Source organism: Rhyacophila brunnea, unplaced genomic scaffold (genome assembly GCF_057557595.1).
Source record: "Rhyacophila brunnea isolate RB1 unplaced genomic scaffold, BYU_Rbru_1.0 scaffold_11, whole genome shotgun sequence".
NCBI lineage: Eukaryota > Metazoa > Arthropoda > Insecta > Trichoptera > Rhyacophilidae > Rhyacophila > Rhyacophila brunnea.
Genome location: NW_028232763.1, coordinates 16427855 through 16445337, shown reverse-complemented (window position 1 = coordinate 16445337; position 17483 = coordinate 16427855). Strand labels below are relative to the sequence as shown.

The following is a 17483-nucleotide window of genomic DNA, read 5'->3' as shown; positions in this document are numbered from 1 at the left end:
AAGTCACCACACGCCTCTGCTACATATGTATTTTTGTTTAACAAAATATCTCAAAATAATTACCTAATATTATTAAATGCTATTTCCATCAAATTCGTCTTATTATTTAAGTAGTTATTTTAGGGGTATCATTTATATACTGGTAGGTCATTATTACTATTGAAATATGGTACCTACCTACTTAATGATATTATTATTTTATAATAAAATGTATTGAGTATTAAAATAAGTATGTCCTACCGTAAGTCATTATTTTAAATAATAATTTGTTAATAATAGTCTAAGTACTGTTACCTTCCCAAATGGCCCCTATTTGGGGATGTCTCTGGAGAGACCCAAATCGATATCAAATCAAAAAATAGTAAGAGTTGATTGCGGAAATAATGTTAAATAGTTGACCGGCAACATTGTCAGAATGCCGTTAAAAAATACCAACGGCAACGCCGCTTTTGTACCGCTCGTAAGTGGCCGTTTGTTTTAGCGGGAGAAGCCTTTTTGACAGCAACGCAGTAAGCAGTGTTAACCTCGCTATCCGCCAAAATTAAATTGAAAAGAATTTGTATAAAAATGTAACCATTTAGAATATATTACCGTAGATATACCTTGCCGTTTCCATCACAATTCCGGTGTGTTATTTGTCCACCTCCAAGTCCTGAATCCAGACGAAAATCCATACAACGAAGCAAAGTGACAGCGTGTTTTCACTTTCGAAAATGGAGGGAAATGACAGGACCTACCATACATAATACTTTAGTGATTACAATACAATTTTTAAAACAATAAGTCATATAAGACAGCACAATAATACACTTATATTATATTGTTTAATGCTTCAATACGTATCCATTATTTATTATTATATCTGTATATTTTTTTGTTTTATTATATATAATTGAATTAACATATATTTTTCAATTAAACTAGTTTTATTCAATACAGAAGATTAAAGAATATTTTTTGTTCATTATGAAACAAAAATATTTAAGAACACCTCAAAAACTACATAGTTATTATAAAAAATATGACGTTTACCTAGCGAAAATGAACACTTCCGGCGCTTTGTTGTTAAACTTTAGCATGCTTTATGTTATACAGTTTTAATTGGTATAGCATGTTGGTCGGAACCTGACCTTGTTCATAATGTATAAGTAAGTTATTTAAAAAAATATTCGACATGAATTTAAGTATGTAGTAAAGAAACAAATATAATTTTCCAAATAATATACTATACAAAGAAATATTAATATTTGCTTAAATTTCACATTCTATAAAAATCGGTGTTAAATAATCCATGGATGTAAACGGTATGTACGCGGTTTTTTACCATATGTCATACTTCTGGCAATGAAAATATATCTTAATTATGAATATAAGCGTCTGATCATATCCGTTTATATTCCGTATCAGGCTCATATACCTTATGAAAATATATTCCTATCAACAGAAATCGTAGGTCACACGGTTTAAAATCAAATGCAGTTTTTAGTCTATATAATTATGGCCTCTAAATTTGACAATACGTTATCAATAAAAAACCAAATCCTATTTAATATATTATTAATATTCTCATCTGAATCAGTTAAGTTGCGTCTCTATGAAATATTTGTGATGAATCGAGTAATGTTTTTTTTATTATTAGATATTTAATTAGACATAATACAAGAGAATTATGAAAAATAATATAATAAATCCTATCTAAATGTATATCTTTTTACGAGTTATTTTTAGGGTTACAAATGTAATTGTATCACAAAATTTGTAGGTACCTTAATAACTTTGATAAACATAATTACAATAAAATTTAATTCATTCAGAAAAAGAATTAATGTTAGACGTGTGAAACTGAATTGACTTCAATCAAAACTTTACCTTGGTAGGTTACTGCAATTACTATATTACCAGAGGAATAGAATTAGATTAGTGGTTTCCAGCAGTGGATTATTTCAAGCTGATGATATACCTAAATAAAAATATAATACCACTAATACTGAGAAACATTATAACACATAAGATTGGGAAGAGTGACATTAGGTTGTGAACGCATTTATTTAGATGTAGATTGATCCAGGCTGATGATGATAATGATTTAAATGTGTATATTATATCACCAATTTCAGTTAAATGGATTTGAAATATTGTTGGTTGGGTTATATTAATTTAAATAATTTTATTGGTTTAAAAAAAATATTCAATTGTTAACAGCTATAATAGAAAAAAATTAACATTATGTACTATGATGTTGCCATCTATCACTATCGCATTTTTTTTATAAATATAGCAATTTGTGGGACCGTAAATAATGGACTCGACTTAATTAGAACTTCATTTAGCAATAAATTTATTTAGGCTGATGATTTAAATATTAAATAAGTCAATTGTTAAAGGCCATAAATTTAAAAAAAAAAAGGAATATTACTAGCAGTATCATATTTTTTTATAAATATAGCAATTCGTAGGATCGGGAATAATGGAATCGACTTAAGGAGGACTTCATTTAGCAAAGAGTTTATTAAAACCTAGAGTTGGAATTTATTTACTCAATTGCAAAAAGACGGCAAGTTGCATACACTTTTTAGAATTTCCGTCAAACCCTTGGGTTCAATAGAGCCCTATTTTACAACGTTTTTATTAGCTCGTATTCTTGTTTTTTCGGTGCTTGTTTGTCAAGTACAAATTTAATCTTACAATTGATTTTTAACTAACTTTCCGACTAGCTAGACATTTGAAACTTTTTGAATATATGATAACACGATGCTAATGCATTTTTTAATACTTTTAGCCATCTTTAAGCAGAATTGAATTCATTTTCAGTTAATTCTGTTTTGTATGGAAAGTTATTTCAGAAAAATCCGTAAAAAGTAAAAGACTATTATTGGTTGCTAAGAGGGTGGTCCTAGCAACTAAATTATTAACATATACGTACGTTACTATGGAAATCAAAATGAAATGTCAAAATGACATTTCAGTATTCTATATTTGTTTGATTGTTTTTTATTTACTTCATATCAAGTACAAGTTTGAGCATATTGATTATAATAATTCAACAGAAAATTTAAAAACGTTGTATATAAAGAGTTCTTTTTATCTTGTAATTATTTATAAAGATAGTAAGATTGAAACCGTGGGTTCGAACTCGCGACCCACGAATTCGTATTATTTATACAAAGACTGCCGTCCTATTGTAAAATAAGGAAACGTGGATGTCTAAAGTATATTATAAACTAATGCTGAATACAAAAGATAAAATGAGTGTCACTGTAACTCAAATTTATTATTTTCATTGTTTTTGATGTTACATTAGGTGATACAGTGTTTTTTTATGTAAATATGCTGTATTTTTGTTTTATCATCGTTATAAAACGTTAAATTTTGTACAACATATTAATTAAAAAGATTTTTCAGATATCTATTATCTTAGAACAATAAAACATAAATTTTAATAACTAACCTCATTTTATTCTTAAGACATCGTTATAATTTTTAATTATTCTTTTTTTTATAGATGGCATTAAATTTATACCATAAAGTTCTTCTAATTCTAATATATGACTGATCAAAGGCTATCAGTGACAGATAGCATCAAACTGTAAAATAATACACACGTATCATGACTCCGCAGAAAATTCACTCAGCATAAAATGCATGGTCATCTCTCGCTTCTAAGATTAAACGATGTGACACACATTAATTTACATTTCAAGATGTTGTTTATACTATAGTGTATTACTTTATTAACAGGATGCTAGATATAACAATTTCGGTAACCGGACAAAACAGGACATGACAAAACAGGACAGTGACAAAACAGAACAAAGACAAAACAGGACATGACAAAACATATTGTTATATATTGGGAAAAAAAAGATTGACCAACGTAGGACTCAAATCTGAAAATTAATGAGTAATACATGGGATTACATTTCGTGATGAATTTTATACTTTTATTTTAAAAACATTTGTAATAATAATATTATGTATGGTTCGCGCTCATCGTGAAATATAATAATTACAAGATAAAAACAACTTTTTATATACCACGTTTTTTAATTTTGTTGAATCATATAAACTTGAGAATTATATGATGTATTAATAAACAGTTTTTTTTTAATTTGTTGATGAATTATCCCATCAACTTGAAATAAAATGATCAAATTAGTAATGAAGAGAGCAATTATAAGAATTTTTCAAACATTTATTCATAATTGAATAACATAATATAAGTAAAAACATAAGTAAAAAACAAACAAACGAACAAAAAACAAGAAAGCGAGTTAATTCTTTTTTCAAAATCGTCGAACGCCGTTACGGAAAAGTGCAAGCATTGAATTCGATCGAAGCGCCAGCTTGCGAATTTTTTCCGAACTTACTTTCCATACAAAACAGAATTAACTGAAAATGAATTCAATTCTGCTTAAAGATGGCTAAAAGTATTAAAAAATTCATTTTCACCGTGTTCTAATGTATTCTAAAAGTTTCAAATGTCTAGCTAGTCGGTGTAGTGTACACTGTACACGACAAGGCATGGTACTAGCCCAGTGGTCGTGGATCCACCCCTCCACCCCTCACCCTCATAACTTAATATTTGAAAGGCACCGTGTACGCGTACACATTTTCGTACTAGTAATATTACGATATCAAAAGGGATCGAGCAAGTCATGAAGAAGGCGGTCAAATCACAAACCTTACAATCGTCAGTCAGATAAAGATGAATGATGCTAACATATAATAGGTGTATAATAATAATAAACACACGTCAGAAGTCAAAGTGCTAAATATCATGAAGCACTTACAGAATTAAAAACTAGTATGTTTTCTTAGTTACTATTCTAGTGGTTTTTTTTTTTTTAATATTTTTTAAATTCAATTCCCGACATTGGTGTGATTGGGTTTGTAGCTATAGAAAATTAATATTTTACTAGCTGAGCCAGCTGGCTCTCGCCAGTCTGTCTCGCTAGGTCTTGCAGACAGCTTAGCGTCCTAATGTATGGTATTGAATTTTAATAAAATTGTGAGGTATGCAGAGACGGCGCCGTTTGACATTTCGCTGATTTTTCACTTTTACAATTTGCAAGTCGTTACTTTCGATATAAATTTGGCGTCATATGCAGAGTCTATTCTGGATTCACCATCCCAGGCTGCTAGACCTAGCAGAATAGCAGGTAATTTGATTGCGATTCAATAATATAACGTTAATATTAATCTCACGCGTATCCCCTTGAGGTAATAGATGAAGATTAGCCATATAACTATTAAATTATTTTGTTTAATTGTCTAAAAAAATGCTTGCAGCTATAGAATAATATTTAAAAAAACAAATTTTGAATTAACATTTTATATAATGTTTCCCGGTGCGGGACGTTCATATCGAAACAAATGTTGATAAAAGAAGGAACTCATAGATCTGAGAGGAAGTAATTGGGTTAGAAAGGACTTCGTCTATATATGTATTGATCCAAACTGATTATGATAATGGCATTATAAATATTTAGGTAGGTATATGTATGTATATGTTACGCCTACGTGTGAAATTGCGTATTACCTACATGAAATCGGCTAAATTTTGCCTATTTCATGAAAAATGAATGAAATGAAATGAATTCGGCAGTAATTTTTCTGCCTAGTTCAGGCATAGGGCAAATTAGATATTGGCGCTCCGATCCGGTGGTGTTTTTTCCAACTAAACCAAATGTGTCAAATGCTCATGCATTGGTCAATATAGATAGTGGCGCTCCGGTGGTGTTTTTTGCAAATAATCAAACTAACCAGATTTCAAATGTTATTGATTATATAAAAATATGCCTATTAATAACTACAATGACGTTCATTTCCAATTACTATGCCCAAAAAAATTTAGAACTATAATATGATAACGGGAGAATTTTATTAAAAGGTATTTTTGCGATTTGATTTGTGCTTGGGTATCAGGCAATAGTCGATTGTTTGTTTGTGATAGTATGATTAAATTTGATAGTTTGTTAACAGGTGTTAGGTAACCTTAAAATGGATATTCAGTTGAATTCAGAATTACAAAACCTAACCGAACCTATTAATAATATTATATTATGTCCAATTATAACTAATAAAACCATCCGTATTAAATTTACTTTTTCTACTGTCATGTTGACAGTTTAAGAATTCTATATCCTGCCGAATTCACGTACTTGGCAGATAATTTGCCTAATTCATGAATAAGGCAACGGGCTTGCATTTTTCATGAATTTGACAAAATTTTGCCGATTTCATGTAATACGCAATTTCACAAATTCGGTTCAGTTCAATTCATAGAACAAAAAATAGTGGACTCAGCTTAGAGAGGCCTTCATCGAGCAGTGTATTGATCCGGTCTAATTATGATAACGACGAAATGAATATATTATTATTATATAAAAATATTTGATAAATGCAGCAATGTATATAAGAGGAATGGAATTAGTTCTGAGACGGCTTCATCGAGCGGTGGATTGATCCTGGTTCATGGTGATAATGAGGATATAAATGGGTAGGTACATCAATTTTTATAGATATAGCAATTCATATGACCAAGAGGATTATTGGAATAACCTTCACCCAGCATGGAATCCTAATAAGCATGGTGACACATATTAATTCTTCTATATAGTAATCACATGAATGCAAATAATAGATAATATGATGTAGGTACTTCATAGTGTGATTATGGGATGAAATGATCATAATTAACTTTTTTATTTTTGTATAAAACATGGATTTTTCTTTGGAATAACCTTCATCCAGCAGTGGAATCCTAATAAGCATAGTGACACACATTGATTCTTCTATATAGTAACCACATGGATGCAAATAGTGGATAATAATATGACGTAGGTACTTCATAGTGCGATTATGGGATGAAATGATCATAATTGACTTTTTTAGTTGTCTATAAAGCATGAATTTTTCTTATATTGTGTAATAAAACGTTTAATTCAACAATATGAATACTATCTATTAATAAAATTGTAAAAACCTTGTGTATTAATTACGTATAGTAAACGTCATTTTTAATTTACCTATCTACGTTGTCTATGAATATGACAGCTAAAATAAAAGTATTTTGTCTATGGTTCAAAATAAATAAAAATGCATGCGTAAATGATTCTCCGTCAATATTTTTTAGGATAATTTGATTAATCAACGTAGTTTTATATGTAGTTTTAATCTTTGATCATGATGATAATCGTTGAAATGTGGCCTTATTATTAAATTTAAATAAACTCATCGAATATTGTGAAGAGGCAAGGCAATGACGTACCTATTAATACATTGTTGTGTGATTTGTGACAGCCAGGAATTTTCGGATTAAATATGGGCAAAAATATATCTATAGGAAGCGTATTTCTGAAAGTGATTGACTATTGTTTTTTTATGCTCGTTTATAGAGACATTAAAAATATTATATTTATTATGCAATTAACGTAAACATTAACAATAAATGTCTTGATTGAAATTGATTATTTAATATGCTAATAGAAATGTCACATTTTTCGATTATTTCTGCAAATTTTAAATTTGAATTTTGACACGTCAAATGAACTTGTTTATATCACAAAAGAAAACAATTGAAAATCAATCATCTATTATTTCAGTTTGACAGATAAATAGCAGTGACGTGGTTTTAGATTATATTTTCGTAGTAATTAGTGAGGAAATATGTATTTATTTCTTGTTCGTACGCCAATGTGCTACTTACAGATTTGAATAATTTTGTGGAATATTAATTTAGATATTTTGCAATATTGATTATATAAAAAGTATTAAACGACATTATAATCAATTTGAGGTACACGGACAGCAAGATGCGAAAATGTATGGTGACGGATGTAAAACGCGATCTAAAAACGATAGTATCTATGATTGTGTCGAGTTTTATCAGATTGTGTTCGATTCAAATGGAAGTAGATTCGAGACTCCAAAAATTGAAGTGAATTCCTTTAATAATCAACAAAGTGGTATTTAAATAAAAAAGTTTACGTATTTTCCAAAATCTCTTAGGATAATAATATATAGGAGATTATTTGTCAGCATTAAATAATTTCTAAATACTTATTTACGCTCTATTTATTATTATTTCTTGTTTTATATGATTTTTCGTCTAAACATTTATAATATTGAAGGTTTATTGAATAAAATATATCTCCTCATAATATCGGTAAATGTTTTTTTATCTAGTAAGTTGTGTTTCTTCAATTACCGATTTTTTCATTATCACATAATATTATAATATAATGCACATAGGTACGTATTGATAACTCAATCTTTCCGCAACTCTTTAAAGGGTTGATATGCCAAGCATACGAGACAGACAATTATACGCAGGTGCATATAAAGTGATCATATTCATCATATGATCATATGTTTACACATTAATCAAGATGAAAAATTTTCCATGTAAAATAATTGTTTTAAATATTACTGCGGTCTACGCAATTCTACCGTTACATAAGCTACGTAATTCTTCGTCCGAGTACAAACAACTTGCAAGGTATCCAACAAGTTACTGGATAAGGACAAGGATAGATAAATATGATAAACAGAGAAAACCGTTGAGTCTTCGAATTCCCTGAAGGTACCCTCCGTCACAAACACGGTAACTTGATTGATATCACTGTTCAAAACAGAGTGAAACTAAAATTATCCAGTGGCAATCAATTAATGTCTCCATCTGTTGACAGTATTTATAGACATATACAAAAATTGAGTGAACATTCCGAAATGCTACCCTTGCCTACTTCCATTGATATTTTAATATGATTTCTATTATCGATAGTGCAGCAGTGCGAGTTTGCTGAAAGAGTTTCGGAGAATTTTAGGTTTTGAACTAAAACGTTCGCGGGGGTAGTAATTTACTCTGCTCCCTGCCTCTATAATTTGATCCACCCCCAGTGCAGCTAACATGGTTTGATGTAGTTTTAATTTCAAAAGCAATATGCACAATTGCCATATTGACCAGTCTACCCGCGTTATAATATTATTATTTTGAGTGGCACCAATACGGGTGAAATAATTTAGTATATAGTAAGGATTATTTTGATCAATATTAAATTACAAAATAAATTATCAATTTCCATAGCTATTAGATTATTAATCCTTAGAATAAAAGTGAAAATATTACATGAAATATACGAGTATTATTATTATGTTCGTTTATTTTACTATTTTTGTCACTGCTATTACTTGCTGATGTAAATGTATTGTATTAGAAATAATACACACTAATGTTATCCAGTGACTTATACATTTTTATTTATTTCCGCAATTGATTCCAATTTTTTAAATATAAATTTTCAAAAACTTCTTTTGTATGAGGACTAAGAAATCAGAAAATGAAGAAAAATGTTTTACTACCAAGCGATTGCTTTGCTCATTGAATCGATAAATACGATTATGATCTCAAAATAAATCAAATCAAGATTAGATATTAAATTCTGAATGTATCATTATTTTATCAAACATGCCCACTTAATCTATATTAAATTACATGTATTTAATATACACTGATGTGTAAATGAAAAATATGCTCACGTTCACAATTTTAACGGGAATGGGACGACTGGCCTCCGGACAATTGGACGCCGCACTGTCGTAGACACGTGTAGACACGTGTAGACGAGGTATTTTAATCAGTTTCTATCTACTACTTAGTAGTTTGAATTCATTTTACTCTTAACATAATGTATTCTTTATCGCGGATTGAGAATTACCATGCCTAAGGCTTTATATAAAATAAAAAACTCTTTTTTCGTTGGAACTTAAACATATGCACGATTAAATCATTGTTTACGTCTGCATATTTACATTCTCACCAACTATTAAATCATAATATAATCATTGAAACATAAATAATAATATTGAATATATTTTTTTAAAGTACCTATAAGTACCTAACGTCTATTTATTTTCAAATTTTGTGGCGTCCAGTTGTCCGGTGCCAAATCGTCCTAGCTCCATTTTAACGTATTTACGATATGTGTTGTTGTTGAATCTAGGAATCGATAACCATAATATTGTATACAATACTAAATTATTATATGCATAACAACATTTATTTTATAACTATGTCTACCAGTTTGTAGAATTATTTAAGGGTATGTTTCATGAAGCAATCTTTTATTTCAACAATTTACTCAATAATAATATAAAAAAGACTTATTAGGTACGCATTATTCATTTTACATTGTCTTCATGTACATACGTTAAAATTACTTGCGATATTGCATCCATAGATAATATTTTGAGCAGAATCCAATTTTCAGGCCATATACCTATGATAAACAACAATCATGTAGAAAATACATAGTGCCAACTGCCAAAAACAAAAAAACACGTGATTTTGACATGAATTGAAAATGTGTAGGCTTATATAAAATTATAAAAAAACATTAATTTATTGAGTCTTGCGGGTGTCGATGCAGTGCGGTACGCGTGAGGTGACCTCATTGTTATTCTGGTGATTTCGACAACAATCGTTTAAAGGTTTAACATGTGCTACCGGGATAGGATCATCAGTCTAATCATATCTTAAACACCAAGTAAAATGACATTACACAATTTTCCCATAGCGGCGGCTTTGACATCGCGTGACAGTACACGACGTGCATCAAAATATATTTGAACTTTAACTTTGACTCCAAAATAATATTCTATTTCATGGATTCAAACTATATTATTACTTATATAACTTGTAGGTATTATATTAATTGTAGAATACAACTTTGAAGCCATCGCTTTATAAAATCGACACTGTCAATATTAAGAGCGTACATAAGTGAAACGGCAAATAATTTTCAACAGTATGTGGGACGTAATTTTGGCCGCGTTGCCAGTTGGAGAGCGGTAGTAGACTTGTGAGCACGTCAATTTGTTTTGTGATGGCGTCGGAGGAATATATTCTTAAATCGTGTAAAGATGACTAAAAAACGTTCCGCATGTACTTGAAAAAGAAAACATGTCAATGAATATACTATTGTTATTAGTAATATAACAATAAACATAACATTAAATGGACCCATGTTGGATTTTTATGACAAATTATATTTCGTTCGGCTCGCGTCGTTTTCACAATCCGTGCATCGCCTAGTCACGATCTTTTTAGACCATGCATCGGCTGAGGTATAGCCTTAAAATAACAGTAAAATGCAATATTTCAGTACTCGTGTGGTTATATTAAATATATTCTTACCGACTCCGCCACCCCCCTGCAACATCGTACAGGTAAAAATATGATTTTGTTAATTATTGTACATAGTGGAAACTTTTACACTAAACGTTTTTTTAGTAAAATCAATAATTAATTGATATGTATTTTAAAATGTCTAAACTAACTCGATATAGTTAATTCGTATAATAAAAATAAAATATTGTGTGCACTCATGGAGAGATGCCACAAATTAAATTACTTTACGGGTTGTAGGCCATTATAATATGCGACCATAAATTCAGCTATAGTTTGAAGCGGCTAAATTTCTTAATACTAATCCGTAGAATCTGCCAATCCATCATGCTAAAATGCATGCTTTTATACAAAATAAGACAATTCGTTGATTTTCTGAACTTCACCATCGGACTATTGCAGTTCTTATTATTTCCTGTTTCCTATTATTGACTATTTTTACGTTTTCTCATTAGGTATGGTAAAACGGGGTGAATAGGAACGTTTTCAGAATTCATATTCAATTTAAGCCCTATGCTGAATGACTTAAAAGCAAAATTTACTTGCCAAAAGTTGTGTTTGCAATTCAGCAGTATGGTTTGCTGAATGAAACTACTCATTATTTACTTACCATCAATAATTTTTCAAAATCATGGTCTGTTCTTATTTACCAGCGAAACGAGGTCAATAGGAACGGAAAGGGAAAACTGCAAATTTAAATAAAGAAATATTTATTTATAAAATAGAAATTGTATTATTTTTTAATCAGTGGATTAGCTGGAACAAAATTAGGAATATAAATTTAATGGCGTTGAGTTCATTCTTGGCTCAGACACGTTAGACGAAGTTTTATCAGACATGCAAAACATGCAGATGACAACAAACTTTTTCACGTTTGATGAATAACAAACGGTTGCGTTTCCTGTCCTATCGGAATTTCAATATGGCAGAAAAATTAATTATCTGTCAAATAATAATATACACACTTATTGGAAAGCAAATACTATAATTTTAGTAATTGTATCACTCTGAATCTTTTTCCCGGGGACTGTTCCTATTCACCACGTCATTGCTATTCACCCCGTTTTACGGTAGGTAGTTTTTTTTAATAATTATGAATTGATCGAAAACAATTTATTTTCTTTCATAATATTATATTACCAAGTTGAATGAAGATGAATATGATGAAATTTGTTCGCAATAGTGGTCTATTGAACCATACTATGCGGAAATATGAAATTTTGGCGTTAGCACTCAGTAAACCGGTTGTCTTCACTATCTTTATCCGAGTACAATCTGGCATGAGTAAATATTTTGAAATTGTTTACAGGTAAACATAGTAAACATTTGTTTATAGGTAAGCCAATCTTAATTTTATTGTTTCTGACGTAATTATAGCAAGAGCCAATTTTTATTGTTGACGTTCAGTCCTACTATTTTTTTACGATTTGTATGTAGGTAGGTATGTATTAAAGTTATAAAAATTATGTTTTTTTTCTATTATTTTATAATATAATATTCTCAAACCTTGCGGCAATTCAGTAATAAATAAAAAAAATAACAATTATAATATTTATCACTACAAAATAAGTTTTTTTTTATATAATATTACATAACTTTATCGATTGAAAATATACAATATGAAATTTAAAACTGTAGTTGAACTTGAAACTCTCTCAAACAGAATTTATTCGCATGCAATTATACTATCCGTTTCATCGTGAGATGTATTGCTAAGATTAGTTTGGTTTTTTATAAAATGAGTTCGCGTGTAAACCGACAACACAGTCCGCTGCGACATTGACCGAGTGTAGTTGTGTCGATCATTCGTTTAAGGTTTAAAGTTGTAAACATGTTTCCTTTTGAATTTAATCTGTTTAGTGTTTTACTATGGTTAAGTGTCGTATTGTGCGTGATATACAAATATCTAACAATTAATTTCGACTATTGGAAACAACGAGGTGTCCCGTATATAAAACCGTTACCGTTGTTTGGTAATCTAAAAGAGCTAATGTTGATGCGCTCAAGCAGTGGTTCAGTTTATAAGAAGCTGTATGAAACATTTCCAGATGCAAAACTTATAGGCGTATTTAGAACTAGGCGGCCTGATATTTTGGTGAAAGATTTAGATTTAATAAAACATGTGCTAGTGAAGGATTTCCAATATTTTCAAGATCGATTTCCAGATATGTCGACTCACGCAGAACCGTTGAATTATAATCTGTTTAATACTGATAGAAACAAGTGGAAATCTTTAAGGCAGAAATCAACACCAATTTTCACTTCCGGAAAACTAAAAAATATGTTTCATTTAATTATCGAAAAGGCTAACGAGTTCGAACAATATGTTTCAACATGTATTGTTAATACGGGAGAAGAAGAAATGCGTGAATTGATGGCAAAATTTACAACCGAAGTGATTGGATCATGTGCGTTTGGTATACAAATGAACTCAATGAAAGATGAAAATGCTCCATTTAGAAAAATGGGAAGAAAAGTTTTTCAAACGTCCGTCGTAAAAACATTCAAAGTGTTTACAAGAATTATATCGCCAGAACTATTTAATTTATTAAGAATGAGAGTACAGGGCTACGATATTGAGGAATTCTTTCTATCTACTGTGACGGCTATGATCAAGGAAAGAGAAAGTAGTGGTGTAAAAAGACATGACTTCATTGATTTATTATTGGAAGTAAAAAATAATTTGGGCAACCAAAAGCCAACCGATGTTAAGGATAAATCTGAATTGACTGAAGCAGATTTTACAGATATTTTTATGACAGCCCAAGTATTTATCTTTTTCATAGCAGGTTTTGAAACGTCGTCAACTCTAATGGCATTCGTATTGAATGAATTAGCTTTTCATCCAGAAATTCAAGAAAAAGTTATGGCTGAAATTATATCAATGTTAGCAAAATACGATGGAAAACTGTCATACGAAGGCATATTAGAAATGAAGTACTTAGAAATGGTGGTCTGTGAAACACAACGGAAATATCCAGCCTTGGGAATTTTAACAAGAGTTTGTAATTCGAAATACACTTTCCCAGGCACCGATGTGACTATCGATGAAGGGGTAACCGTATCCATTCCTCTATTGGCAATTCATTACGATCCAGAACTTTATCCTGAACCAAAAAAGTTTATACCAGAACGCTTTTCACCGGAAAACAAAAGTACCAGGGATCCGATGGCGTTTATGCCTTTCGGAGAAGGTCCTCGAAACTGCATAGGTAAATACAATACACAATTTATAATATTTCCATTAGATTAAATTAGATTAAATAGACAAAAAAATCGATGATATTATGATAAGTATGTTATCATCTTAGTACATCAGAATTTTTGATAGCTATGTTCATATGTTTTATGTGTGAGACGTATGTCTAGACTCTAGATTTAAATGATATGTGCTAACTTTACAAAACGTGTCAGTTTTCATAGCAATTAACATAGCATGGGTATATTTTGAGTATTATCAAGCAACATCCGCGCTATGCTAACCAACAACATTATGAACACAACATGATCGAGCGGACTAGTTAAGATATTTTGTATTTCTTAAATGGTTATTATCTTTAAATAATTAATTAAACAATATTAATAATGTATGTCAAATGGCCGAATGGCTTACACGTCGGCTTATAATGTCATGGGTCTCGAATTCGAATCCCGGGTCTGGAAAATTCATATTTATTTCAATATTAGTTTGGATCTAATAGATTTACGAAGTAGCTAACATCCATTTCACGTAAAAACATTTTTTTAAATACAACTTCCACTTTTTGTAAGCCTATAAGGTTCTCTTAGGATTGAACATGGTGATGTAATGTAATTATTAATTTACTAGAAAAATATCAGATGGCAGTACCATCTGTCAACATTCTTGTCGATGCGCTCAATACGTTCAATGTGTTCAATGTGCTGACAGAGGAAGAGTATGTATGTGTATGCATACTTTTGGAAGACGAAGAGAGAAACTGTGTGTGTTCGTGTGTGTATGTGATGTACTATGTTGTACTGCGTTACAGATAGATAAATCAAGATACATATGTTTTACAATATTTTATAATTATAGTGTGATTAGGTTAGACTAATATTAATTACTAATTGTTTAAATGATATATTAATAAAAAAAAATACGAAAATAACTAATTATATTTTATTTTATTCCAGGTCTAAGATTCGGCAAAATACAAAGCATGGTTGGGTTAATAACATTCTTGAGAAAGTTTAAGGTAGAACCCACTAAACGGTCAGAAAAACAAGTCAAAATTGATCCAAAATCATTTGTTACAGCAAGCGAACATGGTGTATGGCTAAATATAAGTCCAAGAAATTTATAAACAATATTGTACAATTTTTCATTTAATTGTGTTGTGAAATAACTGGTTTTTAATTATTTGTAAATTAATCATCCGTAATAACTACGGTCATGGGCAAAAAACAGTTTTATTGCCATATACTTATGTGATACGTATATGAGATATGAGATATGAACGTATATGAACCATTCTTTTCAGTTGATATCATTACAAAATGTATAGTTTTTAAATTATCCAAATCATTATTACATAATAATATACGAAACATAGATAATTAGTAGATCATTACATAAATAATGCAGTATGTTATGAGTATTATAAATGGTCCAAAATATATTGTCCATTATTTATTGAAGATATCTAGCCATTTTTTCCTTCAATTTTCCATTGCTTGACGATATTATAATTCTCTCGATTTTGAACTGTAAAATAAATTAATTTTCGTTAGGATCTCATCTTCTTTACTGGACCAATTCTCATTACTTTGGTAAACACTTGCCAAAAACTGAGGCCATTTTAATGGAAAGTCATGGCAATCCGCCTTATCTTTCAGCATCCTACAAAACCATATTAAAGGGAAACTATTTAGTAGGTACAGAAGATGATGTCTGAGGGGGACTTGTTGATTTATGTTTTAGCTCAAAACAGAGTGAATTCTATTGCGAAGTGATTAAAAATGTAAAGAAAAGGTTGGGAGAGTAAATATCAACGGAAGATACTAAAATCTTTTTATTGGGAAGACCTCTTGGACTTATAATTCTTATACATACTTTCAATATTCTCCGCCATGTTATTTTTTTGTTTCATACAACATGAGCACTTACCTCATGCTAAAACTTGCATTACTAATTTTTATCGAGAAACCATAGAAGGCTTACCTGAAAGAAAATTACGGCAATATTTATTTATGAGATGACCTAATACTAATAATATGAAGGTATATTATGCAAATGGGTATTAATGTAATTAAATATTTTCGTAGGTATTCAATTAAATTTTACCTAATAAAAAATATTTAAAATGTACGTTTGACACTTCAACACTACTATGAAAATTATTTTTAAAATTCAATAAGACATTTAATTAACACAAATTTAATTCACCATTATATTTTATATATTATATAATTCATAAATCGCACAAAAAATGTCATTGATTAATTATTATAAGATGAGTTTTAAATCATAGTGGAAATTATGTTTCAAAAACTAGATATTATGTTGTTTGTATTTCCCTTCACAGCATGCCTTTTTTCAAAAGTCACCGCACGCCACCTTTGTATTATTGTTTAACAAATTATTTAAAAATAATTAAATATTATTGAATGATATTTCTGTCGAATACATACTATTATTTACCTAGTTATTATAAGGATATCGTTTATGTAATGGTAATAATTAATACTATCGAAATATGGTAATGATATTATTTTATAAAAAAATATAATATTATGATAGGTAACTAAATGGTTTGTTTTTATCGAAATAATGTCCTACTTTAATATGTTCGATATTATTTATGTAGATATTAATGTTTAATTAAGTGATTATTTTTAATGTCAATTTGTTAATTATATTCTCTAAATACCTAAGTACATTATATTAGGTATAATAGGTAAGTGATTACAATACAATTAAAAAAATAAAATAATAATCATATAAGTAAGACAATACAATAATTAATATAACAATGTTGCATTTTTAATATTTCAATATCCGTTATTAATATAACTACTGTTATTTTTTTTGGTTTTAATAGAAATAATTTAATTAAAATAGATTGTTTAATCAAATTGTTTTATTCAATACACAAGATTTAAGAATGGAGTACTTATTCATTATGGAACAAACATAATTAGAGACACTTCAAGAAACATACATATTACAAAGAATATTTTTACCTTACGAAAATTAACACATCCGACACAATTTTAGTAAATTTCCGAGTGCTTTGTGTTCAACAGTTTTCTAAATTGGTAAAACACGTTGGTG

The 17483-nt window shown here is 29.5% G+C and overlaps 1 protein-coding gene across 1 annotated transcript; it reads left to right on the top strand.

Moving 5' to 3' along the window:
• Positions 1–12969: 12969 nt before the first annotated feature.
• Positions 12970–17122, top strand: LOC147078424 (putative cytochrome P450 6a14). Its single transcript, XM_085959376.1, has 2 exons — positions 12970–14400; positions 15344–17122. The coding sequence occupies exons 1-2, from the start codon at positions 13020–13022 to the stop codon at positions 15511–15513; spliced, it is 1551 nt and encodes a 516-aa protein (XP_085815502.1). The 5' UTR covers positions 12970–13019; the 3' UTR covers positions 15514–17122.
• Positions 17123–17483: the final 361 nt, after the last annotated feature.